The following is a 17,410-nucleotide window of genomic DNA, read 5'->3' as shown; positions in this document are numbered from 1 at the left end:
TGCAGGTGCATTTTCAGGCAGGATGTTCCTTGTCTTTTGGTTCATCTATACTGCCCTTGCTATTCATAGCTGTCTGAGTGACTGCTAATTTTGGGCTGTTTAGATGCATGTTTGAATTTTGGTTTATGCTTTCATATGAAGTTGACATGCACACAAATGTTTTCACACACCCAATTGTCTTATATTCCTACAGTTTTGTGATTGATGAATGACATTTGAGGTTAATTGTACCAGGTTTGCTGCCAATGAATTGATTGTTTTATTTTGCACTTGATTCAGTATCGGAGATGATCAATTGCTGGACATTCAAGGCCATTGCAGTTGCCATTTATTGATTCCAATTGGTCCTGCGATCAGTGACATATATATCCAGTTACCTGGCTCCATATTTTATAGCTTTTAAAGTCGAATTCGACTCTTCTGCAAGCTACTTATTTTCAGATGATGACACATGGATATCACATGGGACCATGATTGAAGGATCATTGGGCCTTGTGCTAGTTTGATTTGTGTTCTTATCAGTATTAATCCACATGATTTGTGGATATTCCATTCTCTGGTTTTGGCATCTGAAGCTTGCATCTCACGGCAGCAGCCATTTCATTCATAGAATCTTGAGCCCTCTTTTTGTGCTGAACTCTGGAGTCAACAGTGTATAGTACTCCCCAGCTGCAAGTGAATCTCATCATTTAAAGGATATTTGATGGCACGGAGGCCACTTTCGGTAGGAAGTTTATGATTTCTTCAACAGGTTTTCTTTTTGTGATCTCTATTTTGGTGGCACGAACACAAACAGCTGGGCTACACTAGGGTTACCTGACGTTCTGTATGATGGGCACAGGCCTTGAACTGGTTCCTGTCGGTATACTGGTATCTCAAGTGTGTGATCAGCTTGCCAAGATTGCTCTTGCTGCACAAGATATACGTTCTGAGAAGAGTTTCAAGCAACTTGGAGATTACTTAAATAACATAAGAAAGCTGTTGTCAAAATTGGATGCTCCCAATGAAAGCCCGCTTCTTGTTGGGGCTTTGAATAGTTTGAAAGGAGAATTAGATAAAGCAGAAAGGCTTGTACTCAGGTATAGAGACAGTTCATTTTTCTCAAATATATTACATTGTCGGTCAATTTGTGACACACTTCAGAAGGCAATGAGGGACATAGGGAAATCACTTCAGTTGCTAGGTGATCTCTGCAATGTCTATGATGTGGGGGTTAAGGATTCCACAAGGAATGCACTAATGCTTTTGGAGAGTGAGATGATCCGAGCAGAAGTTCGTGTTTCTTCGGAGTCTCTGCAGATATTAGATGCATTGCAGGCTGCAATCGTTGAAGAAAGAGCAGACCGGATTATGGCTGTTGAACTTTTGGAAAAAATTGCATATACTCATGGTGTGCTGCCTGAACCCAGAATGATGGACAGTGAACTTTCCAAATTCAGAAAAGATATAGAAGAAGCAAAAGAGAGGAAGGAACGCCAAGAGGTAAAGTACATGGAGCAATTGCTGTCTCTTCTTTCTCTTGAAGATTCTGCACTGGAATTGGAAGCCTCCGAAAGAAACTACAAAGAGCTGAAACATGAAATTATTGATTCTGTAGAAAGTTTATCTGTAAATGAACCTTCATCACAGTTCATATGCTCTCTAACAAGACAAGTTATGGATGAACCAGTTATACTAAAAGCTAGTGGCAAGAGCTATGAACGAAAGGCTATCCAAACTCGTTTTGATGCACATGATTTTACCGATCCTGCTTCTGGTCAGCCTCTTCAGGATCATGATCTGAGGCCAAATTATATATTGGCTCGTGCCATAAAGGTATGGAGACAGCAAAATTGTGCTGCCCGAATAATTCAAGCAAGGAATAAATTGGAAACAGATCAGGAAAGAGCTCTTAATGATCTGATGTCTCTTTGCAAGGAAAATCCTGATTGTAAAGACTGGATTGTTTTTGAAGGTCTAGTTCCAATTATTTTGGAAGTGGTAAGGGCTCGGAACAAGGAATTAAGAGTGCTGTGCTTCTCTACACTAGAATTAGTTGTTAAAGACAGAGATCATGCCAAGGTTGGGCCGCTAATCTGAATTAGACATTAGAGGTTTCCTGCCATTGATTCTGCATCTAGCTCTTCCAATTTAGAACTATTTTCTGACAAATATAAATAATTGTTTTGCATTATCATACTGAGTGACTGTTGTGTACATTTGAAATTTGTGTTTCTAAGCTATCTATTCTCTCTGATGAACAACTTTATCTTTTTTGATCAGGATAAGCTACTTCAATCTAGAGGGCTAAAATATATAGTTAAAAATTTATCAGCAGGTGGACATTCTGTTTCAAGGGCAGCCATATCACTGCTGTTAGAATTTATCAAGAACAAAAGTGTTGTTCTCACTCAGTTTGGTCAGGAGCGTGGTGCAGTCTTGTTGCTTGTAACGGTTTTATTAAGAGGCGACCATGCAGACAGGGGATCAGAAATTGAGCAAATGCTGGATAAGCTGGCAGACAATCTGGGAAACATTCAAGCTATGGTGATGGGAAACTGGTGTAAACCATTGGTTGATCGCCTTTGCAGGGGTGAGCATGATCATTCTTTTGTTTTACTTTAATTAAGAAGTCCATATACAGTTTACATGTACTTACAGAGGAAAGTTTTTTTCTAGGCAGTTCTTATCAATATTGCTCCTGGCTGAAGTGATTTTTTTTAACAAAGTTGTCTTGTTTTGTTTCCCATGTTCATAATAATCTTGGTATCTCCCTAATTTTATTTTTACAGCATTGATAGCTGCATATTTCAGTTATATGCATCATTTTCCCTTTCCTCATCATCACAATGTTCTGCAAAAAACACATTTTGATTCTCGAAATGTGTGAAAAGATTGAAAGAATGATCTTGCCTGATGATACTTTCTCAAATTTAAGTTTTTTGTTGTCATCGTTCCTTTGTCTCTCATAATAATTGGCAATATGGTGCAGTGATCAGCTACAGAAGCATGCTTTTGGTTTCTATCCCGTGACTTGTGTAATTATTGAGTTATAGATAGAAATAATGACATCTGTCTGCTGTTGCCTTTGGAAGCTGCTGGATGAAAACTATTCCTCTTCGATTCATTGTTTCATTCTGTGGATCTATAATGCCATCAAGCATAAGGATCTCCTCCAAGCTTGCTCCTTATTTTGTAAATGGTTTATATCTTTTATTTAAATCAATTAGAGGAGATTTTCTTTGAAGGAAAAAGTTGAGTGAAAGTTGGTATATGTTCAAGAATGGTTTGATTTCTAATTCTATTTTTAAATTAATTTCTGCCCGTGACTTCTATATTTTTCTTAAGTACATTTTTGATTATGGATCATGGAATGTGATTCAAAATGAAAATGTTGATGCCACAAAAGACTACACTGTTAGATCAAGAAGCACTCACTAACATTATTATGGACTCTGGAAATTTGATGTCTCTTATGTGTTCTTGAAATTCTCAACACGAAGTGTATCTTATGACCTAGCGAAAAATATAAACATAGTCAATTTAGGGATAAATGGATAGAAATTTCTGAGAACATCTCAAATTTAACCAGAGTATCCATATTTGGGGTCCACTTCGGCCCATCTGCATACCTGGCATGGGTGGTGGAGACATGATATGGCTGACATACAGCTTGGATACATTGTATGAGCATATCCATACATGAGCTTACACCTGGGCCATTTCAAATATGCCTAGATGTAACTACCCAGTTGTATGCATTTAAAACAAATAAAAATAAAAAAGGACCTATTTTTATTTTATTTTATTGAGAAAATAAAAAAACATAGAGGAAAAAAGTGAAAACCTTAAATTCTGAAACATAATAGTCAGTAAACAAAAACAATGAAAGAAAAAGCTTTAAGTTGAAAACCAAGAAGACTTCTGGTGTCTGTTGCCTGTGGAAGGTATTCTCGTGGATTTTTTACAGACTCGTGATCTTTTCTAGTGCATCTGTCCAAGGTCTGGTTGTTGAGGCAGCTATTTTTTGCTAATTGTGATCTCAAAATTATTAATAGAATGCAGATCTTATTCAAAAACTAGGTTTTGTTTTCAGCAGTACTGGGTGATTTTATTTTGGGTGTCAATAGGGCCAATCTTTTCACATGCAATAAAAGTGTAGTGTCATAGCCTTCAAAATAGGGAATTATATATAATTTTTTTAACACAATAATATTACATCATGCCACATTTAGTTTTAAGATGATTATATCATTATAATCAATGTCTTGAATAGATGTATAATAAACATTACAATAGTAGGATTTTCATACAAAATTTAAAATTAAAACTTAAGATAATAAGAAAGCAATATTTCACAACAATCATATGACAAAAAGAAGAAATATAAAGTCCTCATTTTGAAAACAAGAAGACCTCTGATGTCTGTTGGCCGCCAAAGGGTTTTTAGTGTTTTTGAATAGATATGTGACCTTTTGTAACGTGCCCTGCAAATTTGAGGTTCATTCACCTATTGGTGCTTGCCATTTTCAGTGATTGTGACAGCAGATTCAGATGATTGAGCATGGCCTATATAGCTCACTAAGATACTGTAAAATCTAGGTTTTATTTTCAGCTATATTGGGTGATTTTATTTTACTTTTCTCTATTCCCTTGTAGTCGAGCTTTAGAGTCATAACCCCTAAAGCAGGGAGTACAAAACTAAAAATTTAACATAATTATAGACATTTTGTAACATTACATTTAGTTTTAATTTTAAAGATGGTAATAATACAATAACCAACATCATATACTGACCTATAATAAACATTAGAATAGTAGAAAATTCATATTAAACATTGTATAAAATATCAAAGATAACAAGAAATAATATTATTTCTTTTTAATACAAGTGACAATACTAAACATAATACTGAACTTTTAAGATAATAAATATGATATTTTATATTAAGCATTACATTGTTAAGCAATATGCAATAACATTACATATTATATCACAAGTTTAAAACTATGTCAAGACAGCAATTAATTATGTTGTATCAGATTCTTAAGACTAATGAAGGTTATATTGTTTTTATTCCTAAAATGGTAAATTGAGCGTTTGATTGGAGCCCTCACACATTAAAGCATAGATGCAATAATGCAGGAATCTTTAAACCTGGGAGACAATAAAAGCTGGTTAAATGTGGCTGATGGCTAACCAAACAAAATCTTGGCAAAGCAAGACACAACTCAACTAATTAGGTATTTCCCATGATACAAACAAAGGAAAACCCCAAGGGAACCAGAAGAATCGTTCCCAAGTAAAAGAACCTGCAACAAAACAATCAGCAGACAGACACACGGCCAATTCAACAATTGAAGGGTCCGGGACCTGCTGCTGGTTATCCCTGATTGCCAGCTGGGCTACGAGCTTAAGAAAGATCGCTTATTGACCTGAATTACACCACTGTCAGAAATCATGGGTAGGGTGAAGAGGCTAGATATTTCCAGGTAACTGTCATGCAAGATAAAATGCATACCATCCAAGTACTACTCCAAATCCTGACAGTACAAAGCCAACTCTACTTTCTCTTAAGGACTGAAAATCCCATATGAAGAGCTTCCTCCTCATTCTTGTGCTGGTGGGTAAGGTCTGCATTTGCATCTAACAGTGAACTCTCACACAGAAAAATATCCTCCTTCCTAGGTAGAATCTGACTTAAGTTCTATTCTTTTTTTTTAAGGATCCTGGTTCCCAATTTTTAGTTAAGTCATCCATGATTGAACACTTTGGTGTGAAGGACACAAGTGTTGTTGCTCAGGTCATTCACTTCCAAAATCCCCCTCACAGATTTCCACTATAGCTATGTTTGGGATAATGAATGTCCCTCAATCGGCAATCAGAGGCAACCACACTATAGGGTAAGTCTTGGGAAGGAAGGCTGCGCTGCTTGCTGAAGGAAAAAACCTGCCTCTTGAGAGATTCCTACCTGCCAAAATGACACCAAAATAAAAGGGCAAGGGTCTGGCCGTGCTGCCTTAAATGGCAAATCACACACTTAACATTGAGCCAACCTGAAATTGTACAAATCTCCAGCAAGCAACAATTATTACAGCATGTAGGCTGCTCACACAGAAGGTTCAAATTGCAGAGTAAAATAATTGTGCCCACAGAAACTACCTTAAATGATAATCACACAAAAATTGGATAAGGTTAGGGGAAGCATAAATTAGGATCACAGACTTTCCCTAGGGGAAGGAGATCTGCATGGAGAAGAGCTGGGTACTCTTCGTAATCAACCATGTGATCGCTGCCTTTTTGTGGAGTAGTGGAACTGATTGATCCCAGCATTGTCCAGGCAATCCACCACATGGGTGCATTCCTTGAAACTTTGTATAAAAATGCTCACCTCAAATTTCGTAACCATGGGGCAAGCTTGTGCAAGAATGTTGTTAAGCTTCTAAACCTTCGAAGAGCCCTTAGACATTCTTCAAATAACTGCCTCAAATCCCCTTCTACAATCAGTGTCTTAAACTCCAAAACTGAATCCAGCTTAAGGCCCTCCCATATTACTTTTGTATCTTCATTATCTGTCTTGGGTCCCAAAAAGAAAGATTCACTCTAAAGGAAGAGACCCAAAGGAGATAACACCACAGCCTTGTGCTGACCAAACCAGGATTACCTCTAGCAGCAACATCACAATCTAGCTCCTTGATAATGCCAACCATCGAGGTTCAAACCCCAAAAGGCACAATTGCAATAAGTTTGCTTGTGGGTGACTTTGATGGACAAGATCCCCCTACTCATGGTTCCTTAGCTGAAGGACAATTTTGGTTTAGATGTGTGCTTACTTATCATGTTGTAATCCACTTGTTTTCTTTTCTTCAAACCCTAGGTGAAGTTGAGCAATAAAAATCACAGGTCACACTTCATAATCTTTTTTCCCTTGCTCAGAACAAAATCATAAAAGTTAAAAACCCTTTCAGCTTTAACCAGTATTTTTCTTCCCTGAGCGCTGCCGTGAAAGCTCCTCCTGTCCAAGCTAATGTTTTTATTATTTTGGTTTGGGAATGACTTATGATATCGATATAGTATTATATTGATACCAAATATGATACTATATCGATATCATATGGTATATTGATATAATATTATATGGAAATCAACACTGAAACGGAAACCAGAAAATGTGAAAGTAAAAAAAAAAAAAAAATTTAATCGCTTACTGAGTTTGTAAATTATTATATTATGTTATATTTGTTAATAAATTAATTATTAAAAATGAAAAATTTACTGGCTTTCTATCAGCAATCAGGGATTTTCTTTAAAAAAATTCAATTGCTTTCTTTAATAATAATTTTTAATGGCAGCGTCTAAAAAATGAAAAATATTTTTTATAAATTTTTTTTTTTTTTTTAATTGTCCCTACCGCCAGAAACGGCCATCCGTCCACGGGACGGCTTGGGCGTCCCCAGCTGTCTTGGGGACGATCAACGGTCCCCAAAAAAAGGTTGACCGTTTCCGAGTTTCCGGGACGGTTTCTGAAAATTTTCGGGGATTGGAGACGGCTTGGAAACGTTTCCGGCTGTCCCCAAGTCCCTGAAACAATTTCCATTACCAGAACGTGTGCCTTTAGGCTGGAAACGCGTTTTCAGGTAACACTGGTTTCCATAAAGAAAAATCTAGTTTCAAGAACTCTGGAAGAAAAGTGTTCCAAGAAGCTTTTGAACTCTTGATATGCTTGTCAATTACCCTATTGAATGGGGATTTTCATTTTATTCTATTTTATATATATTTTTCATTAATCAATGATATATCCATCTATATCAATGGTCTTCAAAATGTCTTCATTCGTATCAAACAGTGTCCATATCCATATCCTCTTTCATACAAATTTGAGTTTAACCCTTAAGTAGTTTGAAATAACCAAAGGAACACTTTGATTGATCAAAGAATTTGTAAACTGGTTTTGAGCCAAGATTTGCGGCCTTGAGTTAGTATATTAAAGAATGAAAAATATCAAGCATGGTTAAGGTGCCAATTGAAGTAGCTAGTTGGCTTGTTGAGTATATGAGAACCTGATGTACACTCATTTTTTTGTGGAAGTGAAGTTATGTGCACACTTGATCTATTTTTGTAAATATAAGAAATCACCTTAGAGGAGAGACATGATACATTTCTAACTGTTTTTCTTTGTGTGTAATTTAGTCCTCTTCATTCTAGGGAGGTTCAAGCAAATTTGACAAACCTTTTCTTGGCTCCAAGATTTGTGTGACAAGGTGGAGCATCATTATTTTATGGGGAAAATGAAGAAAATAGCTATGCCGTGCTTTAATTGATTGCTTTTTTGAGTTTGGTTCCAAGCTGTAACCAATTCAAAGGATTTAGAAGTGTAATTATTGACATTTTATGCCCCACCCTTCATTACCCATGAATTGTAACTGATTTGAGAAATTTTAATGGGTCCTCCTCCTAGGCTTTAGTCAAAAAACACATTTGGGAAAATCCAACAAACGGTTGTTTGGGGTCTTGTCGGCGAAAACTCATGGTTTCAAAACCTTTGTTGAGCCCCGACAAGGTTTTTGTAACCCCTCCAAGTCTTGACAATTTGGTGGTTTCCTTGGTTTCATTTGCCTTATGTTTTTATTCAGCTTCGATTTTTTCTTAGTCCTTAGTCTTGTCGGCAATCATAATTGGTTTCGAAACCTTTGTCGGGTTTTGACAAGATTTCAACAACTCCTTCGACTCATGACAAGTTGGTGGCTTTTATTTCTTCCCTTGAATTTTTTTTAAGTTTGCGTCGATCCTATTTTTGGTTTCAAAACTTGTATTGGACTTTGACAAGGTTTTCAAAACTATGTCGGTTGTTGACAAGGTTCTCACAACTATTCGAGGCTTGATGAAGTTCTTATGTTTTGAAAAGATCAACTGTTCTTCACTTTGCGTTAGTTTTCAAAACCATTTCAGAGGCCGATGAGGTTCTTGCAACCTTGTCGGAGGCCAACTGCAAACTCACAATCTCATCAAAAGGCGAAGTTCTCAACCACCTTTTTGCAAGTTAGCAAAGTTTCTTGGGTGTTGGTGTTTTGATATGGTTTCCAAACCTATGTTGGGTCTCAATGAGGTTCTCGCAACCTCTTTGGGAATTGACAAGGTTTCAAGAACCTTTGTTCATTCCACGTGATCTCGCTAGAGGAGAAAAAGGTTAGAAGGATGAAGGACATGCATTCCACATGTCAGGTTTGTGCATGTTCACAGGGACATGAAGACTAGCTCACTTCCCAAGTGCAATGGCGTGCTTTTATGACATGTGTCATCCTCGCACCATGGCTGCCCCTCATTGTTTCAATGCATGGCCTTGACTTTTCAATTGGGCGACTGAGAGAAGTGATGGTCGTCGATCTGTTGATTGATGACCTGGTTATAAACTTACATTGGAGCCCTTCATATTGTTTGATAGCTCGCCAACAGTCTGATCGATGACCAATATTTAAGTGCCAACGACTATGGCGGTAAAATCTTTGTCTGCAACAAAGCTTGACACAACGGACAAAATTTATTGCTCCAATCGCCCCAGTGACCTTTTTCTTGGGCACGAGACTACAAAATGACACATTTATCATTCTCCATTCCCTGTAGGTTAGATTTGCTCATGGCTTGCAAGGGTCATTTTTGCCCATCAATGCATCATAAAAGATCTCAAAAGCTGATTTGTTGTTGGTGATTGTCCCTTCCAATGACCAAATATTTAATTGCAATCCATCATTTCCGTCCTAGGACGATAATTTGCATGCATCATAGGTCGGATATTTTATTTTTATCTACAGATCAAATTTCCTTTTTGATTAACTCTAGCATAGTTAGGGTTTAACCTTTGATTGTAATTCCTTATCTCAGTTATCCTTGAACTATAAAGGCAACTTTGTAATTCTTTGTGGGGGTTCTTCCTTTTAGTTCTCTACAGAGATTCGTGCATTTTTGCACTTCTGTCACTGTAATTTGGCTTGGCCTTTGTATTAATAAAAAATTATCATTTTACCTCTTCTCTCCTTTGGATATGTTGTGTAAATCTCTCTTACCTTCATGTCTGAATGCATTCCTATTTTCTATGTTTATATGCTGTGTTAATTATGTTTGTAGGTTCTGGTTGTGAATGTATCCCTTTCCTTCCAGCATTTTACCAAAACCTAACCTCCATATCTACCTCTAGAAACTAGTAAAATAGAGAACTGTGTAAGTTCTTCTGGTTGTTTCATTGATGCATTGTGCTATTTTAGGTAGGAAGATACATGTTCTAGTCTTAGTGTATCACCTCCCTTTCATATTTGGCTTTCCTTCTTACCCTTTGCTCTTGCAGGTTCATAGAATAGGTTTAGAATAAGATTTCTAAGTGTTGGGTTGGTTCAACACTTCGCTTCTAGATTAGAAATGAAGCCAACTCATCTGGAGACTCAACCTCATTCGCAAAGGTCCCACACCTTGGGTTTGTTTCCATTGTGTTGTTGGAATGTTGGACTCAGTCCAACAAGATGCAATTTCATGTAACAACAATAATCATTACTTAACTTTTTTCCTTTTGAACAAAATTCTTTCAGAATTATATTTAGTTAAAGGATTTAATGTGTAGAGGACTATCTTTTTCTTTGTTGGCTAGATTCAAAGGATTTTGGTCGCAGAGAGCCTTCACTAATGGGAATAATCTAGTTACATCTTATGGCCACTGATTATTTTGTAAAGTTGGGCATAATTTCCAAGGCATGTAAAATCAGGATTTAATTGGAATGGCAATTAAGCTTTTGCAAAAACTAGAGTTCTAATCATAAGTTTTTGGCTTGTGAGTTATTGACAAAAAAAATTGGCTGCACTTTTTCTTTTTTTTTCTCAATTTTAATGAAAATTTTAGTTTTTTAAAAGTTCCCACGTTATTATTGATTAAAACCGATTAATTGAAAAACTCAATCTTTTGGTTTCACTAGGCAATCCCAAAAATGATTTTTGCTACTTAGTCTGCAATTATAGACACTAGTTAAAGCTTATAAAACACTGTAGTTGTACTCATTCCATATGATATGGTTGATTAATCAACCAAATCTACTTTACTCCTGATCAATCAGGATAAGATCAAGTAACAACAATATTTTCTAGTTTTTGATGGTTAACTAAACTTCCGAAATATACAAGATTTGTTTGAATAATCTTATTTCCTAAACTAATCATATCTCACAAACTTTAGGTGCATAATTAGTCCAAGTAGAGGAGCCAAATATAGAAAAAATATTGTTTGGAAGTAAGGGGCCTTATCTCAATGGAACAGGGTAAGTGGAATGACATTATTTTTTCCCATCTCTTTTTTTACATATGAATGAAGAATAGGTGGATTAATAAGGCCCGCTTTATTCCTGAACTTGGTCACCATCTCAAAATCTAATGGCTACACAATATGGCCAATATGTAAGATAAAGTAAAATTGTCTACTTCTCCCCACAAGGTGGTCACATATTATTAAGAGGTATGTTGGCTAAATTGAGACCATACATAGAGAGAGGGAAAGGAAGAGGGCAATCACGTGTACACAGTTTTCTTTATCCATAGTTTTTTATTGTTAAAACATTTTACAAATAACAAATACACCCTCTTAAATATTTGACCGAGAGTTAAATCAATATAATATTTAACAATCTAGTAATCTATTGTATTTAGTATATGGAATCATGCAGTATTTTTTTTTTAATTTGTTTTAGTATTATAATATTTGGTTTTCAATATTTAGAGCATTTAATTTTTTAATATGCTTTGTTGGATTTTGTTAATATCTAGTAAGTTAATATAATACTTGGAGCATTTAATTTAATTCTTGAACATAAAAATTTGCCTGATGGAAGAAAGAGGGATTAACTTTCTCGAATATGTCAGAGAATGGATGTTTGCTGGAAGATTGGCGATTCAGAATGTACATTTGCTGGAGAAATGGCAGTTTTCCTTTGTCATGCAACCTCACAGAAAGTTTTATGGCTGATAAGGTGGTGTTTCTTTACAAAGTTGCAAGTAGGCAAAGAAGGGACAGTCACCTTGTATCTCACAGGTTATAGGATTAAGGTGGTGTGGTTCTCCATAATACAAAGTTTTAGGCTGGAGGTTAAAAGTTTCAATTGGATGGAGAAGAGACAAGCATCCTTTTGACATGGAATAGGCTGGATCTGAGAATGTGGTTTTAATCCCTTTGAAGGCCTTTCGATCCCATATTGAAACCCATGCTGCTGCAGCCATTAAAAATATTGTGCAACTATTAACTTTGTTTCGCAGTGCCCTTTGAGCTATTTAGATCTTTAATTTGCCTGAAGGTTTCTCATGAGATTCTGTTTGAACAACTCTGGCAGCTGCCTCTTATAAGTTTTAGAGACTTTGTTATTCTCATGCCAGTTTCAGTAGGCATATATCACCGTCTACTGTTGCCTGTATATGATTGAAACTGCTATTTGAAGGTCATTTGACTCCCTCAGAACCTTTTGATCCATGTTTAGGCTTCTTTGTCTGTTGTCCTCTGAATGAACATGCAATCCTTTGTGCCTTTATTCTTTTGACTGCTGCCTGTGCCTCTCTCTTTTGGTCTTTTCTCAAAACCGACCATAGCTTGGAAAATACCAAACAACTCTTTGGAGTAGCTTCAAATTCACACTATGTTGCTCAGGCTTTGCTTTATTGACCTCAGCCTGGAATGAAAATTTGGTTTCTACTTTAAACTCCTTGCTGCTCCGTTACCTGAAATATCATGGACTCTGGTTGTCCAAATAGATAGAGTGAAATCATACTGAAGAAAAGACTAGTTCAAAAGATACTTGCATGATTTCTCAACCATCTGAAAATATAACTCTTTTAAAATCATGCAGCCACCTGTTCTGATCCATGTAGCCAATTTGCAGTGGAACACAGGGCAATCAACGATAGTTTTTTACCTTTGAAAATTTTAAAGGCGCATAAGCTGAAGTTTGAGCCAGATTGGTATGAGGAGGGATGTGGCAAATTCTGCTCATTACATTGTTTTGCATAGGAGGTTGCTTTTGCTTTAAAGAGAATAATCAAATCAGAAAACTGTCCGTGTTCTATTACATGAGCAGTTTAAAATAACCAAATAACATGTCATTTTAAATTGAGTCAAAAGTGGGAGTGGGGATTTGCAAACATTGCTTCCACCTAATTGAAAAACAAATAAAGCAAACGATGAAGAAAGATTAGAATTTCTGAGACAAGCTGAAACACATAATATCTAACAATGAGATCAATGAAACTCATATGATGATTAGGGTTTATCCCTGTTGAGATTATGATGGTTAAAATTCATGAAAGTGCTTGACCTTATAACAAATGTCATAATTTATGTACAATATATGTCAGTGAATCCAACACCTCATAGGGCATTGGACTTTGCTCTCATTTCACATTTTACATGGTTCTTTGGAATCTCTAAATTTTCAAATTTGGGCATCTTACACTTTAATATACAATTGAGAACTATCATGCTTTTGAACAATCTCAATTACAGTAGCAGCTGTCATTCATGGATAAAAAGCCAATGGAAAGATTGAAAACAAATTATGATAAACAATATCAATCCCATAAAACTTTTGGAAGGACAATACAGGTATCAACTTAACAACACAATGCTGGAATCAGAGGGAAATTTTGAAATATCTCAATAGTAATTGTGCATCCTGCACCTATTTGAATCATCCAACCTTAAACATTTTCTTTGAAAATGTATTTTAACACCTTCAAATTCCAGTCTTAAAAATAACACCCTTGATATGTGATAACTTCTTAGTTAATTGGAACATTTTGTAAACTTGAAGTTTTGGGGCTGAGCTATGCTAATCTTTTACTCTGTCCATGAAGGATGGTTCCTTGAGCCACATTAATTCAAACATTAAGGCAGACTTCTTTGGTGATCTGTGCTCTCAGCTATTTAGGAGAATCCACTTCTGTGATTAGACCAGGTAAAGGTGCCTTTTTTTGGGTAGGACATCAAATAGGCTATAATTCTTTATAAAAGCTTGGAAATTCAGTTGGGACTGAGTTGTATGCCAAGCCCCTCCTCGCTTATCACTGGCTAGTAAAAAGGCATTGAAATCTCCCCCCAACATGATATGCTCTTCTTGATTGTTGTCAAGGAAGGCATCTAGCTGAGCCCACAAAAGTTTCTTCAAATAACTTCCAACTGGTCTATAGACATTGAAAATCAGAAAAGTGAATTTTGAAGCGTAGATCAATACCTTGCATAGTTTCCAGTTCTGCCTTGAATCCATAGCATCCGCTTGTATGGTGGTGGGAGACCATAAAATCCACAATCTGCTAGAGGCTCTATAGCCTCAACAAATAAACACACACCTTTCCATCTTTGCCACTATTAAATTAAAGAGGAAGCATTTGATAAATTCAATTTTTTTCTTTTTGTAGCAAAATGATCAGCCTTTTGGAGGTTCAAATAGCGTGTAACCAAGCTTCTTTTGTTAGGGGCATTGATGCTTTTGACATTCCATGAAAAGACCTTCATCGTGCCCAAGGAGGGATTTTTACCCCCTCAATCTCATATTTTTGAGTGTAGTCTACTTGTCAGTAGTGATACTCTTTAGAAGTTTGTCCGTTAGCTACAGAAGGGCCATTTTTGTGTGGTCTTTTCAACGACTCCCTTGCAGTGCCATAAATGTTGCGATAAATCTCCTAACTGCTGGATCTTGGTCCAGGGGTGCTTCATATTGGATTTTGATGGTTTCTGATATGAATTTGAAGGAGAAAAGCAATATCCATGCTGCATTAAACATTGTCAGGTTCCTTTTGGACGGGTGACCTTTCCCAATCACATTTTCCATGGATTTCTTGGGAGATTTTTTTTCCAAGATTGCCCTTTTCCTTTAATGTAGGACTATCAGGGTTGTTGGAATGTTCTTTACTAGCCATGTATCAGATTTTTTTATGCATGTGTCAGATATTGTAGGTGGTGGCTAGGGTTTCCTTCTCACCAGGTACTCTCTCTCTCTCTCTCCCCTTGTTTAAGATAAAAAAAAGCAGCTTGCTACTCATTTGTAAGGGTTCTTCCCTGGGTTTTTGGAACAAAGACTCGTATTTTTAAATTTATGTAACTTTAAATTGGCCTAGTGCCTCTATATCAATAACAAACAGCTATTTCACCTCTTCTCTTTCTCCTACATGCTGTGTAATGTTTCATTGCCTCTATGTATGAGTGCATTTTAATATTTTATCAATTTCTGTGTGTGTATGGTGTGTTGTTATGAGTTTCCAGACCTAACCGTGGATATAGTTTTCCTCTTACTCCCTTGTTAAGTAACAACCTCCATGAATACCTTCAAGAAATGATATTAAAGAAAATTGTGTGGATTTCCCTAGCTTTTTCTTGTTGATTCTTTGTGTGTTTTGGGCAGGAAGAAACTCTCTAATCTTGGTGCATCAGCTCTCTTCATTTTTGTTTTCTTTCTTACCCTTTTCCTTAGCAAGCTATTAGAATAGGTTTAGTTGTAGAATTACCCTGTGCTGGGTTGGACCAACACTGCTACACTTTTATAGAGAGGAAACCAACCCTTAACCTGGAGGCTTGGCTTCATCCGGCAAGGTCCCACAATTAAGCCATTCCCATGTTTCATTGAGCAGCTAGATTTGGAATCCAGCTAAGGGTGTAGTTAAATTGACAACAGTTTTTGGCACGCCTGATGGAACCAAGTTTGTGAGCTTTACATCACTCACTGAAGAATTCTGGGGTGTTCTTCTGTGCATCTTGCCTCTCAGGGAAGTTCTTCAACACCATGGCTATCTGAAATATTCTTGCTAGAGATTTTTACCAATCACAGATATAAACGAGAAGCCAAACCAAGAGATAATTTATTTCATGAAATTCTTGCAAATTACAGGCAGTTCGCTGCAATATTTATGGACATACAACAAGGGTTCTCCAATACAATTTCCATTAAACAAATACGACAGTCAGAGACAGTATTAAATTCGAATGATTAATCAATTCAGAATATTTAGCACAAGGCATACCAAATATCGCTCCAAAATCAGGGTACAAATCCCTGACATGTGCTAATATAAATGAGACGCTGAGAATGGCTGTTCACAGTCTGATTTGCTGATGCTGTTGATGTCTGGTCTGTACTAGCAGCGAACTAGAGCCTTTGTACTGAGTGCTGTAAACCCTTCAATCAGGCTGCGATACCAATCAGACTGAATGTTGATGACCCCAAATCGCCAAAATGATCACCTTCAGCACTAGCGATAGGTATTTAGGAGAGATTTTCATTTATTGCTTCCAGAACCGGGTAAGGCGTTAATGCAGGCCTGGGACTTCGTAGGTAAGACGTTAATGCTATAATTTTGTCTATTTAGACAAGATCTATCAAGATAGTAGTGAAGAAAGTCCCAGACAAGAACATAATTTGGATTTCCTCTCCCTAATTTTCATTTACCCAATCCTCTAGTTGCTCTTGAGTTGACCATAGTTTCCATAACCTCCCAATTGGGGCCCTTGATTAAAGATCTAGTATCCTGAAATCAATAGATTTATTTGCTAAATTCCTAAATCTATTTTGATTGCTTCTAAGCAATATCTTCATGGATATTTTCCCTTCATCCCAAATAGGATAGAGTTGTCTGTTGATGCAACATTATAGCACCATTTCTTCTTGCTAAAATTTGGATAATTTATGGACACTTAATGATATAAGTCTTGCTACTCTAAGTAGCCTTTAGATCTTGTGGAGTGGAACACATGCAAAAAACATCTTCTCTACATAGCTATACTTGTGAGGGAGATAGAACTCCACAATCCTTAGTTCCTCTTTGATCAACTGGGTTGATTCCCAATTTGACTTGGACTCTTGGCATATCTATGCCCTACAACACTCTTTCTCCTACAACCTATCTCTGAGAATCTTTCTTACTCCTTGCTAGCTCTTTCTTCATTCAAGTTGGTTTTTGCTTGCCACACTTTTGGCTTTCTCCCATTTGCTTGTTCACCTTTGTTTTCTCCTACTAGCTCATGTGCCTTTGTCTACTTTAACTCACACACCACAAGCGCGACAACACTATAAAACCCGTAACAACAGCAATATAAAAGATAATATGAAGTATTTATTTGACGTAGTACAATTATTTACAACAAGGTCTATTTTATAGGTTATTCCATTTCTTTAATTATTATTGCCCATAACTTACAAACATGTAAAATTTGTCATGTGACCAATTACATCTTTGAGTGTTATCTCCTTGCACCTTCCATATACTTGAAACACTTCTAACTACTAGTAATTCTCTCTTAAGAATCTACATTGCAAAAACTTGGAATGATTTTTGAGTTAAAATTATTTGTCTCGGAATCTTTTGTTGTCAAACTTTTCTCAGCACTCTTAAATATGTACTATCTTTTGGCTCTTCATCAAA

General features: G+C 36.5%; 1 protein-coding gene across 3 annotated transcripts in view; it reads left to right on the top strand.

The window, feature by feature from the left end:
* The window catches only part of LOC131052162 (U-box domain-containing protein 44), a 40,140-nt gene that overhangs the window by 1,843 nt on the left and 20,887 nt on the right, over positions 1-17,410 (top strand). The window contains exons 2-3 of one of the 3 annotated variants that reach the window (XM_057986766.2): positions 280-1,980; positions 2,263-2,572. In XM_057986766.2, coding sequence (XP_057842749.2) covers positions 829-1,980; positions 2,263-2,572 — 1,462 coding nt within the window. In that variant the 5' untranslated portion in view covers positions 280-828. Of the gene's footprint in view, positions 1-234; positions 2,062-2,262; positions 2,573-17,410 lie in introns of all 3 variants that reach the window. The other 2 variants (XM_057986764.2, XM_057986765.2) reach the window with 2 other exon arrangements.

The sequence above is a fragment of the Cryptomeria japonica genome, chromosome 2, assembly GCF_030272615.1.
Source record: "Cryptomeria japonica chromosome 2, Sugi_1.0, whole genome shotgun sequence".
NCBI classification, from domain to species: domain Eukaryota; kingdom Viridiplantae; phylum Streptophyta; class Pinopsida; order Cupressales; family Cupressaceae; genus Cryptomeria; species Cryptomeria japonica.
This window is presented reverse-complemented; position numbering and strand designations above follow the sequence as displayed.